General features: G+C 38.1%; 1 protein-coding gene across 11 annotated transcripts in view; it reads left to right on the forward strand.

Moving 5' to 3' along the window:
- Positions 1-11,517, forward strand: part of LOC140657052 (dipeptidase 2-like) — a 53,651-nt gene extending 42,134 nt beyond the window's left edge. For 4 of the 11 annotated variants that reach the window (XM_072873529.1, XM_072873526.1, XM_072873521.1 and 1 more), the window contains exons 2-11: positions 929-1,076; positions 1,827-1,953; positions 2,440-2,569; positions 2,905-3,046; positions 3,941-4,010; positions 4,521-4,697; positions 5,257-5,344; positions 5,999-6,074; positions 7,759-7,894; positions 9,091-11,517. In XM_072873529.1, the coding sequence (XP_072729630.1) occupies positions 940-1,076; positions 1,827-1,953; positions 2,440-2,569; positions 2,905-3,046; positions 3,941-4,010; positions 4,521-4,697; positions 5,257-5,344; positions 5,999-6,074; positions 7,759-7,894; positions 9,091-9,285 (1,278 nt within the window). In that variant the 5' untranslated portion in view covers positions 929-939 and the 3' untranslated portion in view covers positions 9,286-11,517. Of the gene's footprint in view, positions 1-600; positions 1,077-1,826; positions 1,954-2,439; positions 2,570-2,904; positions 3,047-3,940; positions 4,011-4,520; positions 4,698-5,256; positions 5,345-5,998; positions 6,075-7,718; positions 7,895-9,090 lie in introns of those variants that run through there. The other 7 variants (XM_072873522.1, XM_072873523.1, XM_072873525.1 and 4 more) reach the window with 5 other exon arrangements.
- Positions 11,518-15,894: the final 4,377 nt, after the last annotated feature.

A 15,894-nucleotide genomic window follows, 5' to 3' on the forward strand; every position in this document is an offset into this window, starting at 1 on the left:
CATGCATCTAATTAGGATGTCACTCCAATGAATGAAGGAGGGGACTGCTCCTCAGCTTTATAGTTAATGCTGCCAGTAACTCTGAACGGGGGCGGGGGGGGGAACAACCAACCTTTTCCCTCAAAAGGTATTTTCACCTTCTAGCAGATCTTATATTTACTTTACAGAGAACAGGAGGTATTTCTAATCTGTTTGTAAAAATGCTTTTTGACTGACACCTGAAAGGCTGTTGTCCAAATGTTTGAGTACTATATATTAAAAAAGAGCAGGGAGTGCTTGGCGTTGCTGTCATACCCATTTCCTTATGGAAATAAAGTGACCCTTTCAAGTTTGGCACATATTGTCCTTGCTAAGGTATGGAAAAGTGTTGGATTTCAATAGCTGAAAATACTCTGACATGCTGTGTGTTTTAACAATACAGTTTACTCAGAAGAAGCTGATGTTTGGAATTTCTCAAAAACAGTTTCAGTGTTCATTTCAGTGTGAGGTTTCCCAAATAATGAGAACAAACCAGTTAATGTAATGACAAAACTATCTTGTTATGCTGTTTTGGGAGCTGCTTTTTGGGAGATGTCAGTCCAGAGTCCATCAGGCTTAACTTGCCAGCTCTGACTGAGGAGTTGGTTCCCTTCAGCAGTCAGCTGGTGGCAGCAGCAGAGTTTAAGGAGGAGGTTATATGTGCAAAAACACAATAGCCAGAGACCTTAAAATCTTTGGGAGAAGGTAGCTGTTTTACAGTTTCTGCTGCTATCTTCCCTTCTGTTTATTATTCTCTTTCTTTCTTTCCTCCTGCAGAATTCACCCCAGTCTTACCAGAAGGAGAGGCATTTCGGCTCTGCCTATACTATTAAGCCTACAACCTCCGCAGACTGGAAATTTTGCTGTTTCATTGTCATCAGCGAATAATTGTGGTATCTCTTTGCTTTAGCAAACTGGAAAATGGAAATGAAGAGAAATACAACAAAGTTGTTGCTGTGGCTGTTGATGTTCTTCTCTGATACTGTGCCATTCAGCTATGAGAAATCAATGAGAGAGCGAGCTATTGAGCTGATGCAAGATGCACGTTTAATTGATGGGTATATAAAATATGTTCAACTAAACCCTCTTTGTGAATCTTGACAAGTGAGGAGGAAATGCCAAAGTGTGTTTGGATCAGGAGAGACAAAGGCTGTTACTAGCACATAGCAGTCAGTTACTGTTGCAGTGATTTATCCAGAAGGAGTTTTGGTTCAGAGGGTACTTACTATAGGATCAGGTTATTCTAAATGCATTTGTGATTTTCTGGTCAGGTTTTGCCACTTATTTATTGTTTCCCTTTACATAATATCCTTGTCTCCTTCGTGTAATTTAATGACATCTTTCATTAGCAATGACTTCTGTGCAGAGCTAGAAAGCAGGCATCATACCTTGAAAGGGTACTCTTACAACTTGAAGGAATGATGTCTGTGATGAGTGTATTTTGACCTGGGAACACAAACACTGATTATTCTAGCAAAGGCAGCACTGATTATTCTACGACAAGTACTTGCTTCTGAGGAGCGTGGCGGCTGATTTCAGTTCTTCCATTGCTTCAGAAACAATAGGGAGAAAACTAGATAGAGAAACACAACAGCTATAAATATAGGAGAAGCAAAAAAAGTTTCTTGCTGTCCTAATTAAGAAATAAGGCTTGTTTGCAAAAGAAGAGTGACTTTTAAGCATATGTTACTGCAAGGATTATTGGCAACTAATGGTCTAAGGAACTATGAACAGTGGAAGAAATTATGTTTGGGTTAGAAGGGGAACAACTTATTTCTATCACAAGCCCTATTTGTTTTCAATTCTAGCCACAATGACTTTGTACTGCGACTGAGAATATTTTACCAAAATAGACTCAGTACCGTCAACTTAAGAGAACTCAACAAGACCCACACAAACCTTGTGAAACTTCAGGCTGGTTATGTGGGAGCTCAGGTATGTACTGCCATGGTTGTGAGTCTGAGAACATATTTTTACATTTGCCTCCTTCCCAATCACACAAGTACTCCTGGCCTTGGTTTTCACTCTTTCTGTTAAAAAAGAAAAAACAATGAAACTAAAAAGCCACAGACACTTTTCCATAACATTTGTGTTTCAAAAGTTTGTGTTTTATAATCCAGGTACCCTTAACCAAAACAGCAGCATTTGTTTTATGATAAATAAATTAAAGTAAACTTACATATGCTTTCCTGCATGTACTGTGGAGTAGCTGAGTGTGTCAGGAGGATTTAATCATGTCTGGAGTAGATGCTTTTGCCTTGCATCGTAACTCTTCCTTTGGGGGGGAAAACTATAGTGGCAACTCCCTTGTAAACTGTAGGAAATTATTTTGGTTTGTGCTCATGAACTTCACTATTAGCAAACGAAAGTTTCCAAGTTGAAACACAAGTTATCTAGTTTACTTGTCAATGTCTCTTTCAGTTTTGGTCAGTGTATGTTCTTTGCAGCGCTCAGAACAAGGATGCTGTGCGTCTGACCTTAGAGCAAATTGATGTTGTCAAGAGGATGTGTAACAGCTATGAAGAGCTTGAACTTGTGACAACTTCCCAAGGTGATGCTCTTTCTTGTAACAGAAATTTTTTAAACGTGGTTGCAGGAGTTATGTGCAAAAGACAGAGAGCTGCAAGCAGGCAAATTATCCTGGTTTAAAGAGTAACTTTAACTTCAGTTTCTCCACTGAACCACAATAACTGACTCTGTGCACAGTCCTGGCCCACTGCAGTCATGAGAAAATTTGCCATATAAATATGCACTAGTATAAGCTCCTGTTCTATGAAAATGTCAGTATTATTGCTTGCAATTTACAATAACAATTGTTGCTCAGTAGTGCTGGCTTCTTATCTGTCATGAAATTACTTTGGAATTATCTTCCTTTGTTGTTTCTAGGTATCTCTGACAGTAGAAGGATTGCATGTTTGATTGGAATAGAAGGTGGTCACTCCATTGACAGCAGTTTGGCAACATTGAGGATGTATTATGACCTGGGTGTTCGTTACATGACTTTAACACATTCCTGCAATACACCTTGGTAACTAATGTGCATGTTTTTGTGTGACCGTCTAATGCAAAGTTGTGGCAGCTCCAAGATGGGGAAAATATGGATTCAGGCACAGAGTTCACCTGTGAAAGACTCTGAACCAAGTCAAGGATGATAGGTTTTTGGGGTAAATCACTTGCCATGTGTCAAGTGGGAGACTGAAGGATCTGTTATGTAGTTGCTTGTTATGGTGACAAATTGGGAACTTTTAAATCTTGTTAACAACGCAAAGATGGTAAAATTGCTAACCCCTTTGCTTTATTAGGAAAGTTACATAGGGCAAAACAGGCCAAAAAAAAAAAAGTACTAAAAATGCATATGATGTAGATAAAAGAGGGTAAATGCTATGTAAGAACTCAGCAGTCAGCAGCCTTCAATGCTGTCCTGTCTGGACAGCTCAAAAGTGCAGGTCCCATATGCAGCTACAGAGATGGGTACTTAGCTCCTGTATCAGAATATGAGCACCTACTCTTTGCTGGATTGACAAAATTCCTTTTTGTACTGACTCAGGGAAAGGGGAATTTTGTGCAGAGAGGGCTGAAAAGCAGGCTCTCCGGCTGACAGGTAACTGACATTTCAGTGTATCTTTGTTCTCTGATGAACGTTTGTTTAATTAGAAAATTTCTGACAAGCATCTCTTTGCTTGTCTTGCGTTGCTTCACAAACATACAACAGTACTGAACCTGAAGGCATAACGTCCAGAAAACAGTTGTGAACATAAAAAGCACTGTGTGAACAAGATATGTGTTATGTAGCTCATTATCCCTACATTTGGCTGTGACATGGTAATGATTGTTATTGTGTGTAGCATAAGAAGTTTCAGTTGCTGATATTGTAGTCTCCAGAATAATATTATGTTTTTCCTCCCTCGCTTCCCTTTTTAAGGTCTGAATCGTCATCTAAAGGAATACACAACTTTTATCCTAGTGTTACTGGTCTTACTGCGTTTGGCCAAGTAAGGATCTCTTTCGAATGCTAATCTAAGCAATCTCTCATGCAACTAACAACTTCTGGCCTTATCTTTTCAAAAGCAACTTGACGTTAAAAAATAATTACTGGGAGTTCTTGATAGTTAGGAGGTGATCAGGATTCAGTCAAACCAAATTCCCTGTGATGTTCTGTAGGGTAAAAGAAGCACTAGATTTAATTATAACAATTGTTTTAATACAGATCAGATGTATGAATATGCGGAATATGTGGAAGTAGTGGGATGTGAATAGCAGTTCAAATTACTTACTTTGGATTGACTAAGTTTTTGAAGTTTTGAGCATGTGGTGGTGTGCTAGTTATTTGTGAGTGAATAAATTACTATTAAATTAATAGGTAAATAGAAAGCCATACAGGCACAGCATGTTTATGACTAGCTGACAGCTGCAGAATTTATCTATCTGTTTACATATGTCAGCTAAACGGTTTCCTTTAAGGAAACTTAATACTGACACTGTTGTCTGTAAATTTGCTTTAGGAAGTCGTAAAGGAGATGAATCGCCTGGGTATGCTGATAGATTTATCTCATACTTCATATTCCACAGCAAAAGCTGCGCTGAATATCTCAAAAGCACCAGTAATTTTCAGCCATTCGTCAGCATATTCTGTTTGTAATCACTCAAGAAATGTTCCTGATGATATCCTCCAGCAACTGGTGAGCGATATGGTTTTTGGGTTTGGTTTTCTTGTTTTTTTGGGGGTTTTGTTCTTTTGGTTTTGTTGGTTTGGTTTTCTGGGTTTTTTTGTTGTTGTTGTCATTTTTTGTTGTTTTTTATTTTAATGGCAATGTTTGGCTAGTCTGAGGCAAACTTGTGCATTCAAGTCGTGGTGTTTACTTTTCACCTTCTCATCTCTGAATTGGATTTATAAGCAGATCCTTGAGCAGCAAGTTACACATTCGCTTCTGAGACATTTTCTTTGGGTTGTGTTTTGCCTTTGGCTACAAAAATGAAGTGTTTGCAAATACTTTGAAATTCCGGTTGAGTTTTTTTGACGTAGTCACTGGACTTCTACTGATTCAGGCTACGTGAGATTATAATGAATCCAGGTTAAAGGACAGAGAGGCAAAGCCTTGTGTTGCCATCTGAGCTTTGACTTGTAGAGTGTTGTTATGCTCACTGATGGATGGATGTAGAAGGATCTATATGAGATGCCCGTGAGGTTTGTAGAACACACAAGTGTCCACTCATCACGTGTCTCTTCATATCTTTCAGAAAAAGAACAAGGGAATTATCTTGGTGACTTTCAATGCAGATGTACTGGCCTGTGGCAGAAAAGTTGTTAATGTTGCTACCCTTGCAGGTTTGAAGTTAATACACTGTAGCTTTTGTGGGTGGCTTCTATGAATTTCCTGGTGTCTGTGTCATTTTTGAGATCGTGTAAATTATACTGCTTGTTTATTCCCTTCCACACCTTACCCCAGCTCTAGGTATTTTTGGAGCTAATATTCATTAAACAATAACAAGAGGTACAAGGTGTAGATGGAGGACATGATGCTCCCAAATGGAGCCAAGAACCATTAATCCCAAAGTAGTTGTTACTTTCTGGAAAACATGTTAAACCTTTGTAATTAAGAGTGGAAAACATAGGTATGTAATGGGTAATGAAAAATTTGTTGGTATATGTGGGCTACTTTTTGGAAATTAACATGCTGTGATGATCGTGTTGTTTTCCTAATTTGCATCTCATCAGTGTAGCTGTTATTTTGAAGATTGCTGCGTGATGTGCTTAATAATAGATAACATCTAGTTAAGCATCAGTAAATATCCAGAATACATCAACTGCATTATTAAATTTTAACCTGTATTATCAGGATGTCTTTTGACTTTTTTTTAAAAGGATTTGATTAAGAATCCATGATTAAGGAGCATAGTCGCCTAGTGCCAATATGTCTGAACTGTATTATTTCTCCTTGCCAGATGCTTAGATATTGTTTTCTTTGATATTTTCTTTCAGATCATTTTGACCACATAAAGAAAATTGCAGGTTCAGAATCGATAGGAATTGGTGGTGACTATGATGGAGTGGAACGGTTAGTAAAATTGTACATACATTGACATCTGCTCCTTAAGTTATGATGGTTCTGATTCCTTTGGGGGAAAAAAGAAGGCAGACTAAAAGAGTTGTAGCGAGTTGTCTTGTGATGAGTACTAAAACAAGTTTTATGAAAGAGGGGCACAATGATTCCTTTTTAGAACTGTATGAAGCAGTGCTACAAATGTGGAAACGGATCCTAATGCCCTGTGAACTCTGCAATTGTGTGTTCTAGGCAGTGGTTTGTGCACACAAAAACAGTGATAGAGGGTGCTTTCCTCCAGAAGCCAAAGATGAATGACGGAAAAGCTGCCTCAGCCTTTAGATGGTGAATGGGTTAGCCCAGGGAGATGCTGCAAAACTCTCTCCTCCACTATTACTTTCTAGTGTGGAAAGTCCAAAGTGTTTTGGGGCTGTGAAACCACTCCTGCTTTTGGGGCTTGGGAAGTGTTTGAGGCAAGCAGAGCATGGTGAACCGCCTACAACATAACTTCTCGCACTCAATCCTGGGCTAGTGTTGTTACAGCACAGGAAATAAATGCAGATAGGGTGGCATTTGCTGGCATAACCCTAAACCTTTTTTTGCTTTTTATCTTTCTGTTGAATCTTCATCTCCTCCTTTTTTTTTTTTTTCTGGGGTCAGACACACTTGGGTATGGAAGTCACAGTCAGACTCAAATCTGTAAAGTAAGACCACAAAAACAGCGTGTCAGCTCCCATGAGTGTTAGCTAATCATAGCTCTGAAACTATAATCTCCAAAATAAAAACACAGTTTGCAATAAAAGGACACATTTTATTGCATGCATTTTCACAAAGACCATCAGTTTAATTGGTGGTGGAGTTGTTAAGGTCCTAAATGCTGGTAGGAAGTAATGGCACAGATTTCTTGAGATATGCTTATCACCACACCTCCACAGAAAAGAAAAATAACAGAAAATATATTTCAAAACAAAGTCAAAGACTCATGGAAATACAATTTAAAACTGCTGTTTAAGGCAGGTTTTGCAGCTTCTTACTTCTAATTCCTTTTTATTCTGATAAGAATTAGCACAAGACATAGGTCAATTTTGCTTCTTGTAATTTCTTCAGTAGAGGGTTTTGAATAGCTTTCTTTTCACTGCCTAAACTGCTGAATTCAAAACAATATTATTATTCTAATTGTATTTTCTTTGGAAAAATGACTTTGTAAACAACAGACTACACAAAATTACCTGCAGCTTCTTAGCTCATCATGTGTTTGCAGGTTCCCTTTTGTTCTCAGTTATACAAGTGGATTGCACCAACTCCATCTGTGATGCAACTGTTTCCTCTTACTCTAAAGGCCAGATATAAAGAGTGGATTAATGCATACATGAGTTTGTTTTTTTTTTTCTTTTGTTTTGTTTTAATATCCTCCATGCTGTTGTTCTGCCTATACACAAGTGCATCTTCATCCAGAATACACAGTTTTGTTCTGCTAATGGGATCCTCTGTGCAGAAAAAGCCTTTCATTGTGTCCCAGTCTTGCTTCTGTTTATGTCAGTTGAATTCTTAATTATTTTTTTTAACTTCTCAGAGGAAGAATTGGGTCCAAAGTGAACTCATTCCAAAAGTGAATATGAGAAAAAGACTAATTAAAAATCTTTTTCTACATTTTTTCAGTGATGTGTGTTGAATGTTCTTGTGTGACTCTTGCCAACAGTTTCCCTGAGGGATTGGAAGATGTTTCTAAATACCCTTCTTTGATTGAGGAACTTCTTAGAAGAGGATGGAATGAAACTGAACTGAGAGGGGTCTTAAGGGAGAACTTTCTCCGTGTCTTCAGGGAAGTGGAAAATGTAAGATTAAAAACTAAACTGAATCTTGATTCTTACTAAGAGGGAGAGAGGAACTGTTGGTGCCTTGCTGCCTGGTGTTTTTTTTTTCCCCTTCCCCCCTCAATGAGAGAGCTATAAGGGAATGTAAACACTTAATGCAATAATTCCAAATGCTGGGAAAGAAACCAAGATGGCAAGAGAATGTTAGCAGAATAAAGGCAAGTGAGAGAGAGTGGACAGAGCTCTTTGGAACTTTTTCTCTCTGGTAATCTGATAAGTACACATCACTGACTTCTAAATAGAATCACTTCATGGTTTGGAGAAACTGCGGACGTACTAGCGTCACAGTCTGGCTGTGTTTGCTGGTGCAGTAAGGAATGCTGACTCCTGCTAATCAATTTAAGTCTTGTCATGGGATTGGGCTGCTATCCAAAAGGCTCCTGCCATGACCAGATCACTAACAAGCCATAAACATAACAACTAGATCACAAAGAGCTTTAAGTGTAAGTGGTAGAAATTAGTCCAGAAGGATGAGGGAAGGAGAGAGACTATGTGAGGGTAAGGACGCCCTAAATGGTAATTTTTTCAAAAGCCTCTGTTGAAACTGGCAAACTGCTTGCCTCCTACTGTTTTTATTTACAGGGATAAGTAAGTAGATATTATATACAAAGCCTTATAGACAACATATATTTCACAGTGATCTTTCTTCTAGTTGCCTTTTTGGGGTGTTAGATGAACAGAAATCCGGGAATTTTGTACTGTTCCAGTTAATCTGCCAAAATATCTACCTAATGCTGAGTTGCACATGTAGCAGACTGACATTATGAAGAGGTTGAAATTAATCACACCTAACTGATCTGTGAGATTTAGTAATTTTTTTCCTTCTAAATTAGAGATGTTTGAAGCGCTGTCTTGAGACTGTGAGCTGACTTCGGGGAAGAAAGCTCATTAGTTTGTTTGCTTAAGTTAATGCATCCATATGTGAAGGGAGCCAGACCTGTTACTCTTGCATGTAATGTATCTGTACTGAATTCTGGGAAGTGTTTCACAGGAATGCAAACATCAGGATAATGATGTTGATTTCCTCACATTCAGATGTGTTTTTGCAGTATAGTTTGAGGTGCTTCACTTGAAATAGCATTGAATTTCCTAGCTGCATAAAGCTTTTTGCTGTTGTGCCAGTCTGGCTTTCAGGGCAACCTTTTGAATTTTTCTAGGTGCGGAACATTAGTGGACTAATGGATGTAGGTGAAAGTGAAATTCCGCAAGAAGAAGTAAAAAATTCCTGTCGCCTAGACCTACGTAATCATCGGCTTCAGACAGCCAGGTCCTTTGGATTTCCTTCTGTTGCACAACCTTTTAGTCTGACACTTGTAATTGTATCATATTTAATACTGTATTATGAATCATAAGACCTATGGAGTCTAGAGAGAGCTATATGGAGTAATCTGCAATGCAACTAGTTATCTTTTTTGGGTTTTGTTAATGTAAAGCTATGCTAAATTTTTTTATATTATTTCTATAAATTCACCTGTGTACTTGAAAATTAATGTAGATTTTAAATGTTGTAGCAAAAGCATTTAGAATTTGAAGTGATAAATTCTGTGTCATCTTGGCTATACCAGGACCAACACTGATAATGGAAATTATTCACATCTAATGAATAAATTCTCTAATACATGACACATGGTTTTGGTATCCATATTGTGGCACTTGGTATAAATACTGGAGTCCAGAATCAGCAGTTCCACACAGGAACTAGAGAATATGATTAAGACAGCTGTGCTGATATGTTTTCAGATATTACTTCTTGTTAAATCATACAACTTTCATAATCAGTCAATGGCTTAATCAGAGAAGACCACCCCCCTGGTATATGTAGAAGAGTGCATTTTTGTTTTGTGGTTTGTTTTTTTTTAAGACAACAAGATGGATGACATGGCTATTTCAGTTCGGATTCCATGCCTACCACTAGTGTTAGGGATCCATCCTGCCGTACTAAACTCTTATTTTTGAACCCTGACCAGGACAGTGGGCAACTGGAGAGTTACTGAAGGGTGGAGGTAGGTGTCTTTCACTCAGGTACAGGTGACCAGGCAATGCTGTAGATACTTTTCTATAATTTGGGGACTGCAGTTTGCTGCATGTTCATGAAGTTGGGAGCAAGAATAAGCCAGGACAAAGCAGGAATTCTGGCTACTCAGAGGGTGAGATCTTGTTCTGATATTTTTATTGCAGTCTGAACAGTATAAAATTAGTATTTAAATAAAAATTTTGTTAGAATGTTCCACAGCTTTGGGGAAATCTTTTTCACATTTAAACAATGATCCTTCTAATAACAAGTTTCATTATTTTATTTTTATTCTAGCTGGCTAAAATCAGACCATTGTCAAAGGATTCATAGGCATGAGATTAGAAAGAAATCTTTATAAATCTTCTGTTGTTACAGCCTTTGGAACACATTTTCAAATATACAAGGTATGTGAGGTTAGAGGCTACTGTTATACAGAAGAGCATATTTTGCAATAGGCCTATTTTGGTAGGCTAATATGGCTCAAACCTGGAATTTTAATCAAATATCCTGAGATTCATGATGAAATTGTAAGATGGCAGCACTACATCTTTGCAGGGTCATTTCCCAGTGCTTGCTAGTAAATGCCTTCTCATGATACTTGCTGTTAATTGTGATTTTTATTTCATGATATGTGCTTTTATTTACTGATATGACATTTACAGAATTTAGCCTTATTATAGAATAAAAGAAAAGTCCTGTAATTGATCTAAGGACAGCATTTGTAAACACACAAAGTATTTAACAGCTGAAAGACAAGACTAAGCATGAACAGAATGGAAACAGCAAGTCAGTTGTTTTCTAGAGTCACTTGAGACTGTTCCTGCCATCCATTTCTGCATTCCATGTACAAGTAGGGTTTCTGGAAGAAGACTGTTCTGTTATTGCTTCAAAATGAAGCTTTATTAATTCTCCTGATAAGGTGGTCTCCTTGACAAGTATATTCTGAATATACTACTGCCACTTACTGAATTCTTTACAAATCACATTGAATAATCTTGTTGCATACAAGCCAAGTTTTTAAGAACAGTTTTCAATAAATACTGATCCTGGTTATGCATCTACAATGGGGAATTACTGCACTGACTCAGAAGTCTTACCTTCCTGATACTGCTTGACTGGCATCAGAACTTGTTTTACTGGTAAAATGATTAATTCAATAGGGCAAATATTTACTTCCCATCAGTACTTCTGCTAATAGCTTCATAACCCATTGGAAAACTGCCATCCATGGTCTCTTTGCACAGAATTAGTACTGTGATAGTAACTTCATTACATATTTGAAATGTAAGATGCTTCCTTATTCCTTCCAGACTTTTTCTTTCTACTGTGTTGTTGCTTTCCTGCCTGCTAATTTCTACTTTTTTTTCCATACCACAGCATGGATTAAAAATATATTCCTTTTCTCAAAGATATGGACAATACTTTTATATGACTGATTCCACCATGCCATAGATATTGGTAGTTTATTTCCTTGTTTTATCTATAGTGTATTGCACTTACTTGTTTGGCTGCTTTGTGCAATGAATAATTTGTAACCTTGTGGCAAAACATATACATGAAATTTAATAAAATGTTGTTTAAAATTGTGGAATACTGGTGTAATGGATACTGGTGTAATCTCACAAAACAATATAAACGTTCAGAACTCCAGGAAACCCTGAAAGAACCATGCAACTCTGCTGCAGAAGGAAGGCCAGGGTATCATGACGGTTCTGGGTCCGCTCTTCACAGGGAAGGTAGCCTCCCCAATGGCAGGCAGGAGAAAGTCAGGTAGGTTTAACCCTAGAGCATCCTGGATGTAGGCAGTCAGCCTCATCATCACTCAGATACCACCTAACCTGTAGAGAAGTCCAAGCAAGTGCCTATGGAAAGGGAACATGGATGACTGGACCATTGCAGTGAGTCCATGATGACAGTGTTACCTGCAGCAAATCACTTGGTCAAGCAAGTCAAGTCATAGAGAACAAGGCTTATGGGGAACTAGACAGGTTCCCTGCACCATGGTTAGGACAATCTGTACTTCACAGCATTTCTCACAGATATGTGATGACCTAGAAGTCGCTTTTTCCATTACTAGTTACAATGTTAATTCAGAATGCTTCAAATAAGCTGCTTGTGTGAAACCAACATCAGACTGCAAAATCATCAAGCAAGAAACGGAATCTTGTGCATCGTGCAATGATTACACATATGGTATCTAGTTTATGTAATAGATGCAGTTAGTTTATTTTTCTTGAATGATCAAAATCACACAGCTTGAAACATGGTAGAAAGGCATCTCATTTCAAAAGTAAAATCATGCAAGATATGGCTGTGACTGCTGTCAGAAAAACTATTGTGACCCTTCAGTCTGAGTGCTAGTGTCTCCAGTCCTCCTGACAGCAGCTTGTAGTAGTAGTCACAACACTGCATTTCCAACAGCTCAAGCATAAAATGATTGCGCTCTGATTTCTGCCTCCCAATGGAGAGAATAATTCATCCTGAAATTGAATGCCTTTGCCCTGCACTAATTAATAAGAGCAATTTGCATTGGTAATTTGAAATGTATGCTAGCTCAACTGACAGATTCTATTATAGCTAGCGGTATCAATGAAGTACAAGATATAATTGAGATACCAACTTGTAATAAGCTTTGTTGGCTGCCAAATGGAAGAATGCAAGTCATTATCTACCTCTTCTAAATAATGAGTTGTGCTAACATGAATTCTGAAAATAGTTATTACTATTTCTGTAAATCTCAAAATTGATGTACTATGAAGTACTTTAGGCTGATTTTCTAAATAAAACCCAAACTTCAAGGCATCTTTAACAATCTAAGGCTCATGCTTTCACATGTGTAATATGAACAGCCAAAAACTACAGACATAATATTGATGCAAACTATTGATTTAATTCTAAAAGGTTGATGCCAGTGCCCTTCCCCCAGTACTATCCTTTTCCAGACTAATGGACTGTAGCATCACAGGAATAAAGAACTTCAATTCTCACTTGTCTCATCTGGGTAAGTGGTGATGCTAGACACCAAGCCTAAAAAGTCTGTTGCTGGTCTAACATATACAGCTGATCTGTTACGTAAAATCTGAGTAGTTCAGTTCATGTATCTAACTTCTACTCATTAGGTGACTCATTTGGGCCATGGAAGGTCTTTTGCATGTTTTACATTGGATATGGACTACTGAACTGTGCCGGTGCTTAACATCTGCATTCCTTCTTGCATATCATTGAGCTGCTCAAGCAATATGCCAGCATATTGCTATTTTTCAAGATCAGTAAACATCATGCATTAAGTCTAACCACCTATATAAATATAAGTTAATTAACTTCTGTTTGATCTTAAACATAAGGTTCAGTGAGCATCTGCACCACAGAATCAACTTTGAAAAGCCGGGTATCACTGCATCTCCATCACCTTCTGGAATAACGTATATATGTAGCAGTTTATGCCAGTGTCAACTTTGGCTGCTGCAGTCCTACCCTTTTTCTTGGCTGCATGTTGTGTCCCCTGTCCCTTGTGATAGCACTGGTGTTTGTGTAACTATACGGTAAGCTGGTTCAGGGAGCGGCTCTAGCTGAAAACTGTTTTCCTCCCTCAAAAAATGAGTTTCCTGCTGATCATGTCAGTGATTGGGTTAACCGTGTTCAGTGTTAGTGGAGGGGAGGAGCAGAAAAGCAGTGAGACTGCAGCAACTTGGATTTCTTCCATTTGCTATTGAAAGCAGCAGCTCCTCTGTTCACTCGTCTCTGGACTTACGCATATGGAAATGATCGAATTGCTTCAAATTCTGAAAATGTAACATGTCTAAACTACAAAAAATTAAATAACTAGGAGATTCTTCCCACTAACAGTGGCTTTCATTTATTCTTAAGAGTTGTTGGATTTAACTTGCAGACCCAGAGCAGTATGTTAGTGGATCTGCTGAACTGTTTTCAGGACAGACTGCAACACTGGATAACCCTTCTTGGAGCATTTTGGAAGGCTTGAGTCAGTATTTCAAGAATTTTTTTTTTTTAATCTGGTCTTGATTTTTGTCTTGATATCTTACCTACAAACCTTACATCTACATAGAACAACTTGAGATGGTGGTGGGTGTTTGGTGCTCCTATAATTTTTCTTTTTTTATCTTTTGAAACCAGAGAAATGGAAAAGCTTTTACTAACCTTCATATTTATTTATAAGTTCGTTATGTAATTTCTGTCAGAGGAAAAACAAAATTTGTGAAAATGGGAAGCATTTTTGTCCCATTTCTGTATTTCACAGATGTCCAGGATCTTTGGTGATTGAGCTAGAACCTCTCAGTCACTTGGTCCAGTATTACCAGATGAGCTGTTCATAGCCTGTTTCACTTCCTCGCGCTCAAATTGCAAAGATGGTAATTCTTTCCCCAGTGTGTATACTGTTTGAGAAATTATTACAACCTGTGAAGTTTTTTTTCTTGCAAAGCAAAGGCAACAACCCACCCCTCTTCCCTAAAGCTGTGACCTCAGAGAGATACTAGATTTGGTTCAGCTGCTTCTGTCATGGGTCAACAAATCATTAAAAAAAAAAAAGCTAAGTAAACAAAGTTCAGCGTTTAGCTTACATCACAAAAATGCTGCTGCTTTTAATGAAGGCTCTAGCCTTAACAATCAGAACTCAAATGAGAGGGCACTTAATTTTGCTCTGTTTCTGTTGCTTCTCCCCAAATTGTTTTGTAAACTTCACTAGGATGATTCTTTCCCCTGTATAATGGGTAGGTGTTTTTCTCTGAAGCCCTTTCTCAGCACTTGGTCTCACTGTTTTCATAAAGCATTTCTTTTGCCAGTTCTGCAATGAAAGAAAAGCACAGGGCCCAGGAAGTAAGAATTCGAGTTCCCCTGTGGGTTGTTGCAGAGAAACAAAACAAAGATTAAAATAGCTAAGATTAAAACTGAAGCTAATACAGGTTTTGTTAGACAAATCAAAAGAAGGTCCCTTTAGTCTGGAATACAAACATTTGGAAAAAAGTTTAATACAGCTTTGAAAAGTCCATTTGCATTAACTTTCCTGAGTATCCTCCTGTAGTTAAACTCAACAACTAAACAATCTTGTCTAGGCCTGTGCTCAGTTTCTTCTCTGAGCCCTTTATTAAAAATTAAATAGACCATGACAAATCTATCCATGCTAAAAATGTAACTGAACTGAAAATTGATCCCTTAAAAAAGGGAAAAAAGAAAAAAACACAACAAACCACTAGTAGTATTTTTCCAGCATCTTAATGCTACCCTGAAAATTACTGCAGTATTTAACAAGTTTAGGGGAGAAAACTTTGATCCAGTTTGATCTTATTTGAATTTACAGCATCTGATTGAGGGGGGTGGGGGAATCTCAAAGACTTAGTAACTTTTCAGTCTTTAAAGATGAGATTAAGGTATCTTTGTAGAAATGGCTATTCCACGTATCACAGTTATGAGTAATTTTGCAAGTGAGGCAGAAGTTCCTTGAAGTAAATAAATTTTGAACGTAAGTGGCACCATAGTGTCCTCTTGTGGTCTTTCAATGTCTAAGCTGTGACATGTTTTCTAGGAGAACAGCAAAATTTTCAGTTGCAGTTAGCGTACGAGCTCCTATATAAGTATAATGTGACCTTTTTCCTTGCCTCACTTTTCTCCTGGAAATGGCATATGGAGGATTGCACAATGCATCTCCCATAAGCACTTACTACTCTGTCCCCAGTTCTTTACATGTGGATGTACATATTGTGGTCCGCTCCAAAGGACCTCTTTCAGCACTTGCTTGTCTTTGTCATGGATGAAGTAGATCCTGATCTTTGTTAGTAACCTTTGCAGCCAGGTTGCCAATTTCCGGCCTGCTTTGTCCACAAGGCTGGTGTGATCCTCGGATGTCGAGAAGCAGGAATGTGCTGAAAACGGAATTTCACTATGGTGAAATGCTGGCCATGAACTTGCAGAATTTCTGCCAGGCCTCGTG

This window comes from Ciconia boyciana, chromosome 9 (assembly GCF_034638445.1).
Source record: "Ciconia boyciana chromosome 9, ASM3463844v1, whole genome shotgun sequence".
Classification (NCBI taxonomy): domain Eukaryota; kingdom Metazoa; phylum Chordata; class Aves; order Ciconiiformes; family Ciconiidae; genus Ciconia; species Ciconia boyciana.